Genomic DNA, 20,895 nt, shown 5'->3' with positions numbered 1-20,895 from the left:
CATCCAAACAACACCATGTTGGTTAACAAGAACATACAGAAATAAAAGCACATTCAATCTATTAAGCAAAGGTAACCCAAACCACTGAAAGATTCAAAAGAGCTGCTTTCAGAGCCGACAAACTGCTGCTGCTAGTCTGCTGAACTAACAAAAACAGCTCAAGCTACTGTTTAGTTAAACACGGTTGGTGGCGTTCCTTAAACTTCTTTTTCAAACACACGACCCCCATTAGAATCTACACGGCGACTTGTTTTTTTCTTGTGTATTTCTATTACTACTAACTTGACAACAAAGTGAAAGAAGAACGAAAGCAACTTTCGAAATGCATGAACGTCAGTGGGGCATCTTTGTGCTGAAGAACGCTGACCAGGGAAACTATCTTACAGTGTTTTTACTCAGCCACAGTCTTTTACACTATATGCAGTTTATTGTTGTTTTTTTTAAATTATTTTTTACAAACTTAATTTCGTTACGCGAAGCAATGAGAAGTGGACAGATTCTTTTAAACGTATTTTTGGAGAAGTATGAAGCCGGACTCAAAGCGGCGATCTCAGCTGCTTAATACTCTGACTTTGTTGGACAAATGTGATACAAAGGCAAGCCGGACACGAGTGGAACCAAGGTAAATAATATCAAATATTAATGGCGACTTGTCCAGGGTGTATGCCGCCTTCCGCCTGATTGTAGCTGAGATAGGCACCAGCGCCCCCTGCGACCCCAAAGGGAATAAGCGGTAGAAAATGGATGGATGGAACTCTTTACTTTATTACATATTGTAAAAGTAGTCTCTGACACTCCATTTGTGTAGTTATTAGCCTCAACCAAGTGAACAGAATGCTAATGCTAACTAGCTAAAGCAGATGTATTCATGTGGTAGGTGTGAGGTAAACCCTGACATTTATTATCTATATATTATTATTTACAGCTGAAATGGATCAAAAGGAATCGCCTAACTCCTGAATTCATCATTTACCGAGAGGACGACTTTCTAGCTGTTGGACATTGCTGACAAAAGCCTGACTTTATATAAAAAATTGGTACACTTTTTTGTATGAATCATATTGTTTTGAATATGATTGCTTTGTATTTCAATTATTTACTTTTAAGTAAAAGAACTGCGACCTAATATTTTCTGTATATTTAAATGGTATCCGTATAGAAAAATACTAAACCACTCCTCCATATGTCAGCAGCCTGACTTGTATAAACGAAATGCAGTGGAAACACAAACACAGTTCTACAGGAACTTATAGATCCAGGAACCAAATGTTCCAGGAACTTAACTTTTGGTGGATAAAGGCCTATTTACTATTTTTGTGGCGAGGCCACTAATCCAGAAGAATCACACAGTGCAACTAGTTAGCATCTAGCAGCTAACATGGAAAATTTATCACAAAACCCAAATTCCACCGCACCAGTGTTGGAATATTTCAGTTTAAACCTTTGGAACAAACTGTGCCTACCAAGACCAATGAGTTAGTTTGCCGAATGTGCGCAAATAAAACAAACCTGCGCGTCCACTTGAAACACAACACCTGACATTCTACATTTGGTGAAGAAACAGTGCAAAATAGTGTGCGCTCACAGAAAGTGTGTTTAAATACATCACCAAAGACATACTGCCATTTAATACTGTTATAAAACCAGCATTTCAAAAGACGCTGCAAACATTTGACAGACACTTGTCATGTTTTCATGTCATGTCGGTGTTCCTCACTGCGAATCTACCAGACTTAAGTATTTTTGCATACAACCTGTTAATATACCTGCTTATAGTGTTGTGTTTATATTGTTACTTTGCACTTTTGTTCAAAAACGTCATAACTTGATCGTCAGTTGATAAATGTACAACTTTACCTATGCCTACATGTTCAGTATTGAAGTGCAAGTTTGTTTGTCTATACTTTATTTATCCATTTTATTTGTTTTAGTTGTGTATATTTAAGCCCCCCACTCCCTTAACATATTGTATTGCTTTTGGTCCTAGCACAAAATTTTGCTTGCAAAGTATATTTTATTATTCGTTTTGATTTATTTAACTTGGTGAGTTAAATGTTTTCATTCCAATTACAATGTTAAAATATACAATAAATACAAGTTTATTGCATTTAAAAGGATACACATGCATTTTTATATTATATTATCATTACATCAATGCTTACTTTGGTCTCATGAAATAATAGGAATAAAATCGTTTATCGCCAATAATTTGTAGGTCAATATATTGTCAAGCAAGATTTATCGGCCCAGGCCTAGATGAGCTACAAGTTTTAGAAGGCTGTGTGCTAAACAGATTCAGCTTTAGCGAAACACAAGGCATCATATAGCAGTATTGCTAAGTGCCAAACAAGAAATACAAATTATGAACATAAAAAAAATAACACTTGTCGGACAACGTTTGCTCTCACTGGGATGACGACAGTTGGGCTATTAATACCTTCTTGTTTAGATGAAGGATTGATCGTAATTGTTGGTATTGTATGGTATACTCCTCACGCAGGTTGTGTCTTGCATGCCATTCCCGGGTTAAAGTTGGATGTCAAAGTTGACCAACTTCTCGGCTTATGGCCACAACGTTTTACTGTACAGGTGAGAGGCATGATTTATAAACTATAATTAACTTTCGCCCACTCAGTGGTGGTGCAAAGCTCACTGGCTCAATATGTCAATACAAAGACTTAGGATATATGAGAACAAGTGTCATGAGACATCAGTTCTGGGTTGTAATCGGGCTCTAACTAAAAGTTTACAGTTAAAGTACCAATGATTGTCACACACACTCTTGATGTGGCAAAATTATTCTCTGCATTTGACCCATCACCCTTGATCACCCCCTGGGAGGTGAGGGGAGCAGTGGGCAGCAGCGGTGCCGCACCCGGGAATCCTTTTTGGTGATTTAACCCCCAATTCCAACCCTTGATGCTGAGTGCCAAGCAGGGAGGTAATGAGTCCCATTTTTATAGTCTTTGGTATGACTTGGCCGGGGTTTGAACTCACAACCTACCGATCTCAGGGCGGACACTCTAACCACTTGGCTACTGAGTAGCAACAATTTATGAAACAACCAATGGCGAAATAATTGTTGAGAATGAATTTCTTAAATTTTTGTCTGTTAAAATCAAAACCATGAGCCAGGACAAACTAGTCTTTTTGTCCTCAAGCAATTCTGACTCGGAGTGAATTGATACATCCAAAAATATATTGTTTGAGTTCTATCCACATCAAACATGTACAGTACACTGTAGCTCACAAAGGCAGCATGAGATACGCTAATATTGTGAATTGTTGCCTTAAAATATTGAACGAATGTGCGGGAAAAGACCCGTGATTCATCTCTCATTACCTGGATGAGTTTCCATCTGTGCCATACAACAACTTGGACATTTCCAACCCTCTCTCCAAGATAGAGCATCTTCACAGTGAAGTTAGTTCTTTGCTTTGCGTAGTGAAGGCCCAGGTTGAAGCTGAGGATTTACGGACGGTTGCCTCCTCCATTGATGCCTGAGTTGCTGCCCTTGAGCATAGACTGTAGCCGGGTCATGGCGGAGGGAATGGCCAGGAGTTACTTAGATACGCTGGCAGCAAGGACGGCTCCGGCGCAAAATGCATCGGCGGACAAAGGCAAGAGGGTGGCTGCTTCCGTGGGCGTCCCTTCACCCTGGGCCGCAGCTGATTCCGATATCTTCCCGGTCCCTGCTGTGTGTATGGAGATTAAACCGAGCGGTGGAGCTGGGCCCAGTGCAATAGCCATGCGTACATCGATGAACAACTTGCCGAAATGGAACCATGCTACTGAGCTGGGCGAGCACCAACACCTGAGGAGAATTCAAGAGGGACTGCTTGGTCTATTCAAACAGCGCCATGGCAAACCTGTTCGAAGGATTATGCAAAAACCTATTGTTAGTATTGGAGCACAAGGAAATATAAAGGTGCTGCGCACAAAGTTGGTGAGTGTATTTGATATTAAATTCGCACCAGACCTTGATGTAGTGACACGGTTTTACTATTATCTTGAATGTGTACATGCCGTAAGAATGACAAGAAAATGAGTATGAATATTTGAATAAATCGGCTTTTATAAAATATTTTGTTATTGATAACCACTATGCGTGTGTTTATGTGGTTGGTGACATGAATGCCAACCTCAGAGATTTGTGTGCTAGGTTTTCAGAACATATGTTCCAATTTGGAATGTAACATTCGTATACTATCCAGTAGGGCTGGGCAATATACAGTATGGCCAAAAACGATATCAGTTGTAGTTGATAGTGTTACGTAGTTGGCTGTTAGCGTGTCCGTCACATTGTTCAGTCAATACTGTTAACTGATTGGCTGTTAGTGTGTCCCTCCCTTTGCTCAGTGACACTTCCTGTTTCCTTCATTCCCAAAGCACAAGATCATTTTTGGTTTCTTCCGACCAAACAATATATATATGTATCGAATATTTTATCAAATGCATTTTATATTTATTTAAATTGTCTAGCGCGATATATATTGTTATCTTACTATCGGCCCAGCTCTACAATCCAGACAATTGCTTTAAGCTTCTGAAAATTATAAAATAAGTGGGGCCTGGCATTCTACATTGTGGCTAGACCATTGCATTAGCACCGCTGATGCTTATGCCACCCCGCGATCAATGCAGATAATGTATGATATGTCACTGTCAGATCATGTACCTTTTTGTTATGATTCTTTTTTTGTTTATTTAACCAGGAAAGTCCCAATGAGATAAAAACAACAACTATTCTTTCAAGGGAGTCCTGGCCAATAGGCAGCAAAAGATAGTTACATAAAAATAAATGTCATACAAATTAAAAAAAAAAAGTTACAATTTAAAAACTTCATCTCAAGTGCTCCCAATCTGAACTTAAAAGCGTTCACTGAAATAAATGAAGTTCATTTCCAGTCTTTTTGCAACATGTTTAATGTAAATGAGCAATGTAAACCAAAGCCCATTTTCTCAGTTCTGTGGTGGCAAATGGAACACTGAGCAACAAATGATCATTTGAACGCAAACAATAAGAATCAACACTCGTCCGTGTGATAAATTACAAATATAGCTGGGCAGTAGACCCAGCATTGCTTTATAAATAAAAGTATACCAATGACCCAGCCTCCTGGAGGACAACGGTCATCCCACTTGAGAATACAGCTCACAATGATGGGTAATATTGACAAAAGTGATGCAGTTATGATTACAACAAATTAATTCTATCAGGCATTAACACAACTCGATAATGACAAAGTATGTGGCTTAGACCAAACCACTGCAGAACACCTATGCCTTGCTAGCCCAAGGGTTTCTACTCTCCTGGCCATCTGTTTTACTTGTCTTATGACCCACGGACTGTTGCCAGATTCTCCGTTGTCCGTCACTCTTGTCCCTGTCATCAAGGATAAAGCAGGCAAGATTGGGAACATGGACAACTATTGGCCTATTAGCCAGTGTGGTTACCAAAATTCTAGAAAGGATCCTATTGGACCATCTATGTGAATTAGTATCCATCGCACATAACCAATTTGTATTTAACTCCAAGCATGGTACGGACATACGTGTTTATGCTTTAAAAGAGGCCGTTGATCTCTATATAAGACAAAAATCCTCGGTAATAATCGGCTTGATAGATGCTTCGAAGGCTTTTCATCGAGTCAATCACAAAATGTTGTTTCTTAAGCTGAGTCACAGGGGTGTGTTTAGTAACATCATAAGAATACTTTCGTATTGGTATGCTAATCAGACCATGCATGTTAGAGGGGGAAACAGCGTTCCCGACTGCTTTTGTGTTAGTTATGGCGTCTGCCAGGGGGGCTACTTTCTCCAGCCCTTTTTTTGGGGAAGGCGTGGAGCGGTTGGGAGAGTGGCCGTGTTACAATCCTCACCTACAACCAACCTCGTCACGTCCGTTTTGTCCTTAAGCAAGACCCTTCACCCTTGCTCTTGATGCATGGTTAGGGTCTTGCATGGCAGCTCTCGCCATCAGTGTGTGTACGTGGAAATAGTGTCAAAGCGCTATGAAAAAAAAGTGCTATACAAGTAGAACCGATTTACCATAGCCAATTTTTAGCATCTACATGGATAATCTTTCTCTTCAAGTAGGTGACTGTCAAACAGGCTGTGTAAAATTGGAAACACTCTTTTAAAACATCTCATGTATGCTGACGATTTGATAATTTTTTTCTCCCATCGGTACTAGATTGGAACAACTGCTCAATTTACGTTCTGAGTATGGGCTCAACCTATGATATATTGTTCAATTCCAGGTACACTGTTGTTATTCTATGCGCACCAAAGAGGATAGAAACCACACATTTCCAAATTTGTGTAACAGGACGAATGTTTATTTTCTGTACAAAAATAAAATACTTTGCCCATTTCATCACAGATTAATTAACTGATGATGATCCTAATAGAGAGTGCTGAGTCCTATATGCTCAGGCAAACTTGCTGAGAAGGAAATTTAACATGTGCCCACACCAAGTGAAGATCTATCTCTTTAGGGCATATTGTACCCCGCTCTATACTGCCCCATTTATGGTGTAAATTTAAGAAAACGAGCATTCATAAGCAGCTGGTTGCTTACAATGATTGCATGAGATGGTGTAGTGCAAGTGAGCTGTTCTGTAAGGTGAGAGTCAGAGTCGGATGAGTGATCTGTTTTTGCGTATTGAGTGTTGTATGTTTTTTTTTTGTATGGACCTTGAGTCTGATGATGATAATAATAAACTGAATCTGTAGCTCCATAAGCTAGTTAGCGCTCTGTGATCACAATGCTGCTAAAAGTTGTTCATTAATGTTAGCACTTATTATAATATTGCCAGATAGAGTGTTTCCGTTAGCTGCAGTGTTAGCCACATCGTACTTGTAGGCCTGGATCGATATTCCGTAAGCCAATTAAACGGAAATGTAATTAAGTCTGTAAATTTTCCAGTGTGGATAAATCGCCCATGCGTGCTTTAAGAGCATTCACGCTTTTCATTGGTTTCTGCAGCTGCATGCATTTGTGCCATAGCAGAAGGAAAAGAAGGGGGTGAATGATCTTGTTCTTCATTAATTGTCTTGGACTCTGTGCGGCGAAGCAGCACCGCTGGACTGCAAGCATCACACAGTGAAACAAGTTAGCCCCCGCAACACAAGCAATGGCGAAAACGGACAGAAAGATCACAAATCCAAGTGCCACCGCACCAGTGTGGGGATATTTTCGTTTTAGCCAAGTTAGCCAAATGTGCGCGAATACAACAAACCTGCACGCCCACTTGCAACACAACCACCTGACAGTCTACACTGACTCTGCGTTTGGTCTGCAAAGGGAGCGCAAACTGGTGTGCACTCACAGGTGTGGTTGAATACATCGCCAGAGACATGCTGCCATTTAGTACTTTCGAAAACTAGCTATTTTAAAAGTGCTGCAAACGTTTGACCGACATTTTTCATGTTGTCATGTCATGTTGGTGTTCCTCACTCCGAATCTGCCAAACTTAAGTTTTGTTTTCATATGACCTGTTATTACATCTGCTTATACGGGGGACGGCGTGGCGAAGTTGGTAGAGTGGCTGTGCCAGCATACTGAGGGTTACTGGATCAATCCCCACCTTCTACCATCCTAGTCACGTCTTTTGTGTCCTTGGGCAAGACACTTCACCCTTGCTCCTGATGGGTCCTGGTGAGCGCCTTGCATGGCAGCTCCCACCGTCAGTGTGTGAATGTGGAAATACTGTCAAAGCGCTTTGGGCTCCTTAAAGAAGGGTAGAAAAGCGCTATACAAGTACAACCCATTTACCATATACTGTAGTGTTTATGAAGTTAAAGTTAAAGTGCCAATGATTGTCACACACACTTGTTACTCTGCACTTTAGTTTAAAAATGTCCTACCTTGATTGTCAGTTAAGTAATGTGCAACTTTACCTATGTCTACATGTTTGAGCTGAACGATATATCGAGTTTTTGGGATATATCGTTATATTTTTAAACAAGATATGAATTATGAAAATATCATTATATCGATATAATTTTTTTTCATATTAAAATGACCATCCATCCATCCATTTTCTACCGCTTATTCCCTTTCGGGGTTGCGGGGGGCGCTGGCGCCTATCTCAGCTACAATCGGGCGGAAGGCGGGGTACACCCTGGACAAGTCGCCACCTCATCACAGGGCCAACACAGATAGACAGACAACATTCACACTCACATTCACACAATAGGGCCAATTTTAGTGTTGCCAATCAACTTATCCCCAGGTGCATGTCTTTGGAAGTGGGAGGAAGCCGGAGTACCCGGAGGGAACCCACGCATTCACGGGGAGAACATGCAAACTCCACACAGAAAGATCCCGAGCCTGGATTTGAACCCAGGACTGCAGGACCTTCGTATTGTGAGGCAGACGCACTAACCCCTCTGCCACCGTGAAGCCCATTAAAATGACCAAACGCCGCTTATTTGTTGTGTTCCTTGTTCTCCCCCGCAATACTCTATGGGCTATTAAATCCCTCCCCTTCCCCCTTCCAAGCGGCTTGTCGCCTCACCCCCACTGCACTGACCCACAACAACAACAACACACAAGCAAATATGGAGCCTGACTCTGTCACCAGCAGTGACACCACCAGCTACAAAGCTGATTTCCCAGTAGCTTCGCCATTTTTTTAACCAGTAGCAATTTCTGTGGCCTATCTATTTTTAGACCCGTGTAGCGGTTAGCTAAGGTACATGCTACAAAAGAAGTGAGAGGGAGAAGACAAAGAGAACTGGACTAGTGCAACTCCGCGGGCAGTGGACAAAATATGCGGTAAAGATAAATGATTAGTTGGTTTACGTATAGGAAAATCCTTGATTGGTTGGTTGGTTTAAAATGATGAGTCTGTCACGATTGGTTAAGTGTAGGGCAAAACATTAGGGACAGGCCAATCCGAGGCAAGATAGACGGATGACAAGGTCATGGAACCAGGAAGGGAAATCGCAACAGACATCCCGAATGACGACGAGAGTCAGAGAGGAGAAAAGAGAATATTCAAGCGAAATGTACGAGGAAGTGAGGAATATCATAGCCGCACAATTAAGTAAAGTCACTGACTTTGCGTGGACCACTTCTAGTAAGACCTCAGAACTGTACGTGTGTGACAGTCCATCACACTGTCGACTGGGAATTAAAAAGTGTCCATCTGCAAATGTGTTTTTTATCTGAGTTTGATGCATGTGTATTATTTGCGCAGCTATGTTATTAATTTTACGTTGAAATAATATATTTCTATTTTATGTTATATAATGTGCTACTTAAACAGTTTTTTTTTCCTGTGCTGCAAATACCCATCTTGGCTAATTGGGTTAAAAAATGGTCACTGGCTGTTTATAGCACAGTTGTAATTTACTTCAATTTCATTGAATATCGCTCAAAAATAAATATATTTATATGTATATTTTCGCCGAAAAATATATCAATATATATATTGAATATCAAGTTTAAGCAAAACTATATCGAGATATACTTTTTTGTCCATATCACCCAGCCCTACTACATGTTCAATATTGAAGTGCAGCTCTGTCAATACTTTATTTAGATAGATAGATAGATAGTACTTTCTTGATTCCTTCAGAAGAGTTCCCTAAGGAAAAAAAAAATTCCAGCAGCAGTGTACAGAGTTGGAATATAATTTAAAAAGTAAATAATAAATTATGGGGGTATATGTTATTGTTTTGCATCTCCTGTCATCCTAGTCCCCCCCCCCCCCTTGGGATGCAGCAGTCTAGCACTGAACAGGCTCCCCTAGCTATGATAACGGTATGCAGAGGGTGACTGGCATCATCCGTGATGCTCACTAATTTTCCCACAGTCAACTTCTCTGCCACCATCACCAGTGAGTCATTTTAGCCATTTTATGTATTGTTTTGGTTGTTTATATTTTACAATCTCCAACCCCCTTCTTAACATATTGTATTGCTTTTGGTTGGGAATTTTATTTAAGTGAAACATTTTGCAAACAAAGTATATTATGTTATTTTTGTTTTATTCAACTTGGAGATTTAAAAGTTGACATTTCGAATACAATGTGAAAAGACAAATAAATACAACCTTATTGCCTTTGAAAACATACATGTATTATTATGATGTTTCCCTCTTACACACATGGAAAAGGGATGTGTACCATGGTTATGAGTTGTTTTTTTATTTTTTTTATTTATTTGGTTTTTTCCCTTGGCCTCAGTCTGCACCTCCTCTCCAGGGCCCAGGCAAAGACCGATTTTTTTAAATTTTATTTTAATCTTCTATTTTTTTCTCCCCCCCCCCCCCCCCTTTGTTTACCTTTATCTCATCTTTTTTGTAAGGGGCGCTGGAAGCCGGCAGACCCGTCAGCGATCCTGTTCTGTCTCCCTGTAATGTTTGTCTAAACTTGAATGGGATTGTGCTGAAAATTTTCATTTTCCTGAAGGAACTCTCCTGACTCCTAAATAAAGTACTATCTAATCTAATCTAATCTATTATTATTATTATTATTATTATTACATCAGTGGTTAATTTGGTCTGAAAAGAATTATGGTAATAATATACTGTAGCTTATCGGCAATAATTTGTAGGTCAATGACTTTCTGTTTCACATTCCATATTGTTATAATGTATATTTTTTTTATGTATGTGCTTTCATCCTTTACTGACCTGCAATTGTGTAGTTGTTCGATCACAAAAATAATGGTCTGCTCCCTAGAGCCTTTTTGGCAGCAAGCTATGCAGATTTCTGCTTAGAATGCCTTGCTTCAGTCAAAGGGTGAATCGGCAGGGTCATAATTGGATCCTTTTTTTAAACCATTATTTGAATTATTTAGTATTTGGTGTCGTGCTACATGTGTTGGCTACATTAAAGACCATTCCACTTCCAAAATCAACATTCTGTCACACACTTTGTCTGTGTCGTTAACATTTTGCGTGTAATGAATGTAGAATAGCAGGATGCTACCATCCACCTCCTAGAGTTGGATTGTTTTTAATGTATTGGATAGCTCCTAATGAATGTTAAGGGTAAACTAAGAAAAATAATGCAATCTGTTATTCTTTTAGCCAGACCTCTGTGTTTACTTCCGTACATGACGGTTTCGGCTGCAACTGTTGCCTTCTCCAACAACAGTTGCAGTCGAAATCGTTAGGTATAGAAGTAAACGCGCAGATCTCATTTTAAGAATTACATCCATCCATTTTCTACCGCTTCTTCCTTTTGGAGTCGCGGGGGGTCGCTGGAGCCTATCTCAGCTGCATTCGGGCGGTAGGCGCGGTACACCCTGGACAAGTCGCCACCTTATCACAGGGCTTAAGAATAACACATTTCATAATTTTTTGAAGACCTAATGAACCTCTTTGGATTGAAAAAAATGATATGCAAACTGTTATTAATGGCAGCAATTCAACTTTAAATGTGAAACTAATATGTGATACCAACTCAAAGCGAGGTATGTCAAGTCTTTGTGTGGTATATAGCCATGGCGCCGAGCCACAATTAGATATATATAGGGGAAACCCTGCAATTACAAATTAATAACTTGAAAAATGCTCACAACCTAATGCAAAACACAAAACAGAGAGACAGCTCATATCTTAAATTACGCGTAAATTGAGGTACTACTGTAGATTCATTAAACTGTAAACCATTCCTATTTGGCCAACATGAAACCATTTTTAGTAAGTAGGCTTCAATTGCACTGCATTTTATCTCTATCTATCTGACTGCTTATTCTGATATTTGGCTTGGATTGCAGTATTTGATAACACTTAAAGACTGGTCACTTAACATTAACTTTAACTACCATTGAGCATTTCGGCCTCTAAAATATATATTGTTCTTTGTTTTTTTTTCCAACAGCAGGCCAATGAAGCCCTGCACCACCAGCACCAGGTGGCCCAAAACAGCCTATTGCCTCTTCTTAATGCAGGGACTGAACCAATCGACCAAAAGCCTATCCTGCCCATCCAACTAGAACACAAAGCCCCAACCAATGCTGCAGATCTCCTTAAAGACAATGTGGCCAGTGGAGGGGGTGTACGGCCACTGCATGGGATAAAGAAGGAACACAAAGGCAAAACGCCGTTTGTTTGTGGGTACTGCAACAAGGCTTTCCGTGACAGCTACCACCTACGACGCCATGAGTCCAGCCACACAGGTATCAAAATGGTGTCACGGCCAAAGAAGACTGCTCAGACGGCCCCTACCATGGTCCCAATGATCTCCACGATGACGCGAGACAACAATGGGAATCCCTCCTACATCTCTACAGCAGCAGGGATCCTTTCCACAGCGACTACATCTGTCTCGTCAGGCGCAAGCATCATGACATCGTCTCTAATGGGCAACATGCAACATCAGACTCTCCCCAAGAAACCTGCCAAACCTGTCAAGAAGAACCATGGGTGTGAGATGTGTGGCAAGGCCTTCCGTGATGTTTACCACCTGAATCGCCACAAGCTCTCCCATTCGGATGAAAAGCCCTTCGAGTGCCCCATCTGCCATCAACGGTTCAAAAGGAAGGACCGGATGACCTACCATGTTCGCTCTCATGATGGTGGCATTATTAAACCCTATGTGTGCTCCGTTTGTGGGAAAGGTTTTTCCAGGTAAGACTACATTATTCCAATCTTCAGCACTATTGTCTGCACTTTTGGTCAATGTGTTATTTTACAGTATTCAACTTATCAGAGCAAAATGAGGAAAGCATAATAGCATTGTATATGTTTCCAAAAAGATGCAAGTTGCCCAGAGCTTGAGAAGTTTCAGAAAGAAACAATAGCAAAGTTGGTTCTGACAGTAAATGTTTAAAGCTTTTACATCCTAGTAGGGCTGCACCTAGTAATTGATCAATTTGTTCAATTAATCGAATAAAACACACAAGGCCTTTGGCGATATGACGATATTCAAAACGTGTTTTTCTTTGATCAAAACTAGTAGATTGAAATGACACTGCATACACTGCATGCTACTCGGGGCAAATTCTTATTTCAATAATGTTGTTTTTTTTAAACAAGATGTGAATTTGTACTTTTTATGGAATCATTTTCAAAGAACTAAATTAAGAGTTTAATTTGTAAGCAATACTTCCGTGCATTAAATACTTCTGTTAACAAAAATGTAAATAAATAATCATCTCAAACATTGAGATTAATCATGTGAAAACTTAACATTTCTATCCTAAATAAAATACTTAGTTAAATAAAAATGTAGTATTATACACTGTATGCAAATGAATAATCAAATAAAACTTTGAGAAGATTAGCTAATAGTTTTAGTAAGTGGATAAAGGCAGGCTTTTTCATTCACACATCTTGATGGTGTGCAGAGAGACTGCTTTAGTGATCATTCTTTGCATACATGGTTACCTGGCGTGAATTATTTAATCAGAGTAAGATGTGTTTTAATCTGAGTTTTTGTTGTTGTTGCGGTCTTGTTCGGTTGCATATCCCACATTCGGCTGGAGGCTTTGGTTTCAGTTGCTGAAATAAGTTCATCCTGCCGCTTTTTTATATAAACTTTACACCGTGCAGTCATTTGTTACACACCTAAAGCTGCAATCCAAAGTACTGCCAACACTTTGGCACAAACATTTCACTGTTAGCGTTTATTAGCCACATTTTGAATCTTGGCTAAGGAATTAAGGTGTCGGGCGAGGGTGACGAAAGCTCATGGGGGCAAAACGTATGCCACATGATGAGGAGAAATTGTATTTTTTTTTTTTTTTAATTGGTCTGCAACCAAAAACCTTAAATTTATCAATATATTGCCCAGGCCTAAAACACATATTATAGCCTCAATACATATACAGGGGACAAAAAGTAGAACCAAAGATTGTTCTGCTTGCCATAATGCCATTGTTTTTTTTCTATTAAATGCAAATCAACAATAAAACCCGGGCAATACTGTATAGCCGAAAAATAGAGTCTTCGATCTTTTTTTTTTTACCAACGATTTGATTTTCTTTTTTTCCCGTTTTGTTCCCCTATTTTTTAGAGAAACCAATGAATACAAATGACAGATCATTTAAAACAAGTTTTCTTTTATATGATTAAAAACTAGTAGTGTGAAATGACAGTGTATACACTGCATCACAACACTTACTCTCAGCAAAATTCGAACTTGTATAATGTTCTTTTTAAACCAGATATAAATTGTACTTTTTATGGAATATTTTTTTAATCCAATTAAGAGCTTCCTCTGGAAAGCAATACTTCTGTCTTGAAGAAATTACTTCTGTTAAAAAAAAGATAGCATTGCACATTCCATGCATAACAAATAATCTCCAACCTTGAGACTAACTAATTGAGGACTTAAAACTTCTGTCTGGGATAAAATACTTATCTAAATAAAAATGGAGTATCATACCGCTTTTTTTCTGATTATTGACTATTTTAGGGTGAAAAATCTATAAATTAACCACACTGTCTTACAGGCCACAGGGTTCAAAGTGTAGGGGAAAAAGTAGCATCTTATATTTTAGAATGTACAATACATTGTGTGCAAATAAATAACCAACTAAACTGTTGAGAGTCTCAGTAAGTAGATAATCACAGGCTTTTTCATTGTGCATGCGCCACAATGGTGATGTGCAGAGTGACTGCTCTAGTGAATATTTTTAATTGGGCTTCTTTCTTATCATACAAGGTATCATCATTAGGGATGATGTTCGAAACCGGTTCTCCCAATTGTTCGATAAGAAAAGGACCGATTCCATGGATTGGAATCCCTTTTTGAGAACCGGTTCCCGTTATCGAAGCCACTATACCGTATTTTTGCGACCTTAGGACGCACCATATTAAAAGGCGCTGTGTCAGTTACGAGTGCTATTTCTGTATTTAACGCATGAATAAGGCGCAGCCTATTTGTGGGCGCAGTTATGGTTAAACATAAGCTAACCTAAAACATATGCTAGAATGCATGGACGCTGTTTTAAAAAGGCAGCAGGAGCAAAGCTGAGTTCAGTTGTACTTTATTGAAGTATTTATCAATGTACTCACATTATTTTTTGATCAATCTTCCTCCACAAATTTATCAAAGTCCTCATCTTTTGTGTCCGAAATGAACAGCTGGGCAAGTTCTCCATCAAACACACCAGATTCCCTCTCCTCACTTGCAAAGTCAGTCTCGTTGACCATTAGCATGGCAAGCTTGCACAACAGTAAAAACCTGACTTCTCTTGCCCCGTTGTGTGTATCGATTCTCTACCGTGCTGGTCCCTTTCTTCTCCACTGTGCTTCACCGGGATGTCGAAAGTGAACGGCACCTCGTCCATGTTGATGATGTGTTTGTCGCTTTTTTTTTTTTTTTTTTTTTTTTTTTTTTTTTTTTTACAACGCACATATCAGCACTATATGCTCACCAGGAGCGTGCATTTAGCGTCCTCTCTCACCTGAAACCTTCACCCTATAACGGCCGCATGCTGTCCTCCGTCACGTCAGCTTTTCCTCCATATAAACAGCCCAGTTATATAACATCTATGGCTTTTGGAACCCAGTGCACACACAACAACCCATCTGGCTTCGATAAGAGATTCGATAAGGAATCGGTTCGATAAGAGGATTTGATAATGGGCTCGAACTCAATAAATTCTTACTGAACTTCATCCCTAACCATCATACATACCTAGTGTAAATGATTCCACCACAGTAAGATGCTTTTTAGCAACAATGTCATTTTGTTTGTTGTTGCGGCCTTGTCCGGCTCATAAAGAGTTGTATTTTCCGTAGTTAGTTGGTTGCTTCTGTTTTAGATGCTGGAATTAGTGTGTTGTACTGCACCCTATTTTTCAGTGTGCAATAATTTGCTCCATGCCTGTTGCTGCAAATCTAAACAACTACTGACAACACTTTTCTTTTCTTTGGAACAAACGTCTCGCTCTTGTTAGTGTTGGAATAAGTCATGTTTTGCCAGGTGTGTGGATCGCTGCTAAGGAAATAAGGAGAAGAGTGGAAGCTATGATAGCTCTTGGGGCAAAAAGTATGTCAAAGCAGAGGAGAAAAAACATCAAGTGTTTTTTATTTTCTATATTGTCTGCCACAAAAAAATGGAATTTATTCATAAAATCGCTATATCGCCCAGGTCTATCATCAACATTGAAATTGCGCTTTTAACATCCATCCATTTTCTACCACTTTTCCCTCTTGGGGTCATGGGGGTGCTGCAGCCTATCCCAGCTGGACTTGTGTGTTTATTAATAATAGTAGAAACCCTACGCTGTTCGCTGACATACAAATCACTCACACAATACTGCCCTCATGTGCGCTCTATTGGAGCTGCCATGTGAAAAAACAATGTCTGTGTATTTAAAGCTTTGGGCTCCTTTCGGGCATTTTATACATTTTTATTAGTTTACACTCATTAAACAATTATTGGAAACCTGACAATATAAATCAAAGCTTTTTTTTCTAATCAAGTTAATTGTGAAGTGAATTATATTTATATAGCGCTTTTCTCTAATGACTCAAAGCGCTTTACATAGTGAAACCCAATACCTAAGTTACATTTAAACCAGTGTGGGTGGCACTGGGAGCAGGTGGGTAAAGTGTCTTGCCCAAGGACACAACGGCAGTGACTAGGATGGCGGAAGCGGGAATCGAACCTGCATCCCTCAAGTTGCTGGCACGGCCGCTCTACCAACCGAGCTATGCCGCCCCAATCATAAAGCATCCTGGGTTAATATTAACATCTGGATCACTTGGAATTTGCCAGGAGATTACAAGTTTTGTAATTACCAGACAAACATTTCACAAACATTTTTGAGAGTAAGGTTTTCTATTGCATAGGATCAGTGTTTTACAGGATGGATGTGCTATGGCCGCCCTCTGACCATGGAGACAGCCCGAGTCTCTTCACAGAGTCACGGTTCTTCTAGTAGAAAGGAATATTGATCATACCATGGCGTTAGCCTGTGTTACACGGTTACAGTAACACTCTGCTATGTGATCCACTTGCTTCAGGCATGCTTCCAGCCCAGTGACGTGGGCAAGGCATTCATCTGCATTCTGGAAAGCCAAAATGGGCAGTGGAGAAAAGGCCACTGAGTCACTACCACTTAGTTCGATCTGTTGCCATGCACTGTCTAGACTCACTTGTATCCGTCTCGCTGAATGTGGCAGAAATATCTGCTTCCTAGCACCACTGAAAGCTTCCACATGACTCCTCATTTGTATGTATAAGCAATCAAGCAAATTCCAGACGAATGGATCTTTCCGGTTTGGAAGCGGGAGCCAACACGGTCGCCCTTTAGTCTCCCCGCTAACATGATGCAGCTCTCAGCGTCACCAGAAATATCCAGCTGTCAGTGGTGGATCCACGCTAAACTGAGTTTTATGAACACAGGGGATTCACTGTTAAAAGTCTGCAGGCAATGAACAGAAAATGGAACATCACTTTAATTAAATAATGGACAGACATATAAACCCACCGTCTTTCGTGGGTTTATATATATGCATGACAGCACAACATTCCAAAGTGTTCATACACAAACTCAGTTTAGAATAAGACAAGAAAGCCATAAGACAATAATGCTAATCACCTTCAGGTTTTTATTTCGAACAACATTTTTTAAGTGTTCATTGACAAAAGCACAATTTTTTCTTGAAGGTCATTCAGTAATAAATATGCTTTGTTTTTCTTCGACATACAACTTTCCAACTGCGCTGCAGTATTAATGAAGTTTAACTAACTTTGTGGCCTCCATTTTCCTCTTCATCTTGTGCATGGGTGTCAAACTCTGGCCTGCGGGCCAAATGTGGCCCGCCGTGTAACTTCATTTGGACCTTGAGGCAATATCAAATTAACATTAGAGCTGGCCCGCCGCTGTAACACCGCATTCACCACTAATATTCATACCCTCCCGATTTTCCCGGGAGACTCCCGAAGTTCAGTGCCCCTCTCGAATTCCTCCCGATTTCCACCCGGACAATAATATTGGGGGCGTGTCGTAAGAGCACTGCCTTTGGCGTTCTCTACATGTCGCCACGTCCGCTTTTCCTCCATACAAACAGCGTGCCGGCCCACTCACATAATATATGCGGCTCATACACACACACACACACACACACAAGTGTATGCAAGGCATACTTGGTCAACAGCCATACAGGTCACACTGAGGGTGGCCGTATAAACAACTTTAACATTGTTACAAATATACGCCACACTGTGAACCCACAGCAAACAAGAAAGACAAACACGTTTTGGGAGAACATCTGCACCGTAACACAACATAAACACAACCGAACAAATACCCAGAACCCCTTGCATCACTAACTCTTCCGGGACGCTACAATATGCACCCCCGCTACCACCAAACCCCGCCCCAACTCAAACCCGCCGCCGAAAAGAGGCATTCAATTTGTATTGTTATTTTTTTTGATATGCCATTGATATTTTTTAAATATTATTATTTAAAACTCGATTTTGCATGTCACTATAAAGTTATATAAGCCTTGCTTGGTCAATATTCAATGCAAAACATGTTTGGGTCCCTATTAAAGGATTCATTTGTTCAACCTCGGCCCCGGCTTCGTTCAGTTTTAAATTTTGGCCCACTCTGTATTTGAGTTTGACGCCCCTGATCTTGAGAGATATGCTGTGCAAATTTAGCATGGGACATTAACAGAAAGCCGCTATCTAATCTCGCACAACATTATTATTCTTGATATGTTTATGGAAGAAAAAAAATTAAGCTTTCAATTGTGTCTGTCAACTGCCACTTTACTGAGAGTAAACAAGTGTACAATATAATGCTTTACCATCTCAGTGTGGTGCTTCTTGAAAGTAGGCCAAACTAAATCACGCATGATTGATTATGGAGAATCAACTGCCACTGACTCAACTTTTAAGTAATGGGCAGAGCCCCTCATTATCATGCAAGCACACCACATCAGTATGTGGGCAATTTTAGTGAGAACATTATTAAGTAAAAATTAAAATACAAAAAAAATCAAGTGTAACAATCTGTTTCTGTCCTTGCTCCTTAGGCTTGGTCCACACAAATGTTGATATTTTAAAAACACATTTTTAATTTGTTTTTGACCTTTCATCCACATGTAAATGTAGTATGTTTTTCTTAAAAACTAAGCTTTTGGAAGACCCCGAGCAGTGTAAGATATGAGCAAAACTATCTCATGTTTTTAGACCTCAATAGCACCTTGGGATAAATATGACTCCCCCCCTTCATTGTAGACAAGTGTGCATGTGCCTTAACATTTGAGGTGTGATAAAAAAACATAAAAATAATAGTGCTTTCTTGAATTTGTTTAATTATATGTGTACTGTTTTAAAAAATAATATGCACATCTTTGTACATCTAATACTTCCATATATTGATAACCAGAGGGGTTAGAATGCATGGCCAAGTCAGCTTAGCTTTTTCAGGCTTTGTGAAAAATAAACAGGACAGCCGGTAAATGCATTTTTATGTTGACAGCGATGTAAAAAAAATTATATTCTTCTAAATGGACATATTTTTACCAACGCAGTCGGGGAAATGTATAGTTTTTAAATATGTGTGCAGGTGCAGTTAGCCTTAACATTTTAGAGCATGTGTATTTGCTGAATCTCAATGACCTGCCTCTTGACCAGTGATAAACCCATTTTGAAAATAATTCTTATTTGTTCTTTATGCAGACCAGACCACTTGAGTTGCCACGTAAAGCATGTTCATTCTTCTGAACGGCCGTTCAAATGTCAAGTGACGGTAAGAGCCCATATACCTTTGTCCACCTGACAGACGACCTCATTTTCAATATTGTGATTACACTCGCTTAACCTTTTCCGTGTGTGCGTGTGCGTTTGTGTGTGTCCCTGCAGGCTTGTACCTCTGCTTTTGCCACCAAAGACCGACTGCGTTCTCACATGATCAGACACGAGGGCAAGGTGACCTGCAGCATCTGTGGGAAGATGCTAAGTGCTGCCTACATCACCAGCCATCTGAAGACTCATGGACAAACCAACTTTAACTCTTGTAACAAAGGTACTGTATTTGTGGTGTGTAATAATGTACAACTTTTACCTTAGAGAGTGGTCTTCAGCGGTATCTCCTTCCATCTTCCAACACACCATCAGCAGCCTCTCAATATTTTCATAGATAAATGTATGACATTTAGATATTGTTTTATCATCCTTGGCTGAAGTTTGACTTATTTTGCTTCAGAATGGTGCAGACTAGCAGTGATAGCACTCAAATTGCTCTGCCAAGTTGGCTACACACACTGTCATTTTTTTAAATAATGTATTTATTTAATTCAATGCATGTCATCCACTTCGTCTTGCCAGCACTATTTTTGTATTATTTGTATTTTTTTTTTCTAGTCCTTCACTCTCACTTTCCTCCTCCACAAATCTTTCATCCTCGCTCAAATTAATGGGGAAATCGTCGCTTTCTCGGTCCGAATCGCTCTCGCTGCATGTGGCCATGATTGTAAACAATGTGCGGATGTGAGGAGCTCCACAACCCGTGACATCACGCGCATATCGTCTGCTACTTCCGGTACAGGCAAGGCTTTTTTATTAGCGACCAAAAGTTGCGAACTTTATCATCGATGTTCTCTACTAAATCCTTTCAGCAAAAATATGGCAATATTGCAAAATGATCAAGTGTGACACATAGAATGGACCTGCTATCCCCGTTTAAATAAGAAAATCTCATTTCAGTAGGCCTTTAAACTGAGATACCACTGTAATTTATAATGGAATGCAGTTAATCTCCCATGTATTTTTGTCGAAGGAGATAGATGACATTTAGCTATCACTTATTAACTAGGTATCTGTCAAATAAGTGTAAAACATTGTTACTTTATTTATCACTATTAGAAAGGTGGGTTCGCCCCGCTTTAAAGCAGAGCTCACTCTTCTGTATGTACTACTTTCCCACTTTGCAAAGTTACATTTTTGGTTCTATTCTCA

The 20,895-nt window shown here is 39.8% G+C and overlaps 1 protein-coding gene across 2 annotated transcripts in view; it reads left to right on the top strand.

Moving 5' to 3' along the window:
* LOC133551264 (vascular endothelial zinc finger 1-like) overlaps window positions 1-20,895 on the top strand; it is a 53,285-nt gene that overhangs the window by 27,283 nt on the left and 5,107 nt on the right. For both annotated transcript variants that reach the window (XM_061897782.1, XM_061897781.1), the window contains exons 2-4: window positions 11,845-12,593; window positions 19,618-19,687; window positions 19,801-19,963. In XM_061897782.1, the coding sequence (XP_061753766.1) occupies window positions 11,845-12,593; window positions 19,618-19,687; window positions 19,801-19,963 (982 nt within the window). The remainder of the gene's footprint in view (window positions 1-11,844; window positions 12,594-19,617; window positions 19,688-19,800; window positions 19,964-20,895) is intronic.

This window comes from Nerophis ophidion, linkage group LG04 (assembly GCF_033978795.1).
Source record: "Nerophis ophidion isolate RoL-2023_Sa linkage group LG04, RoL_Noph_v1.0, whole genome shotgun sequence".
Classification (NCBI taxonomy): domain Eukaryota; kingdom Metazoa; phylum Chordata; class Actinopteri; order Syngnathiformes; family Syngnathidae; genus Nerophis; species Nerophis ophidion.
Note: the sequence above shows the minus strand (reverse complement) of the source record. Positions and strands in the feature narration are given on the sequence as shown.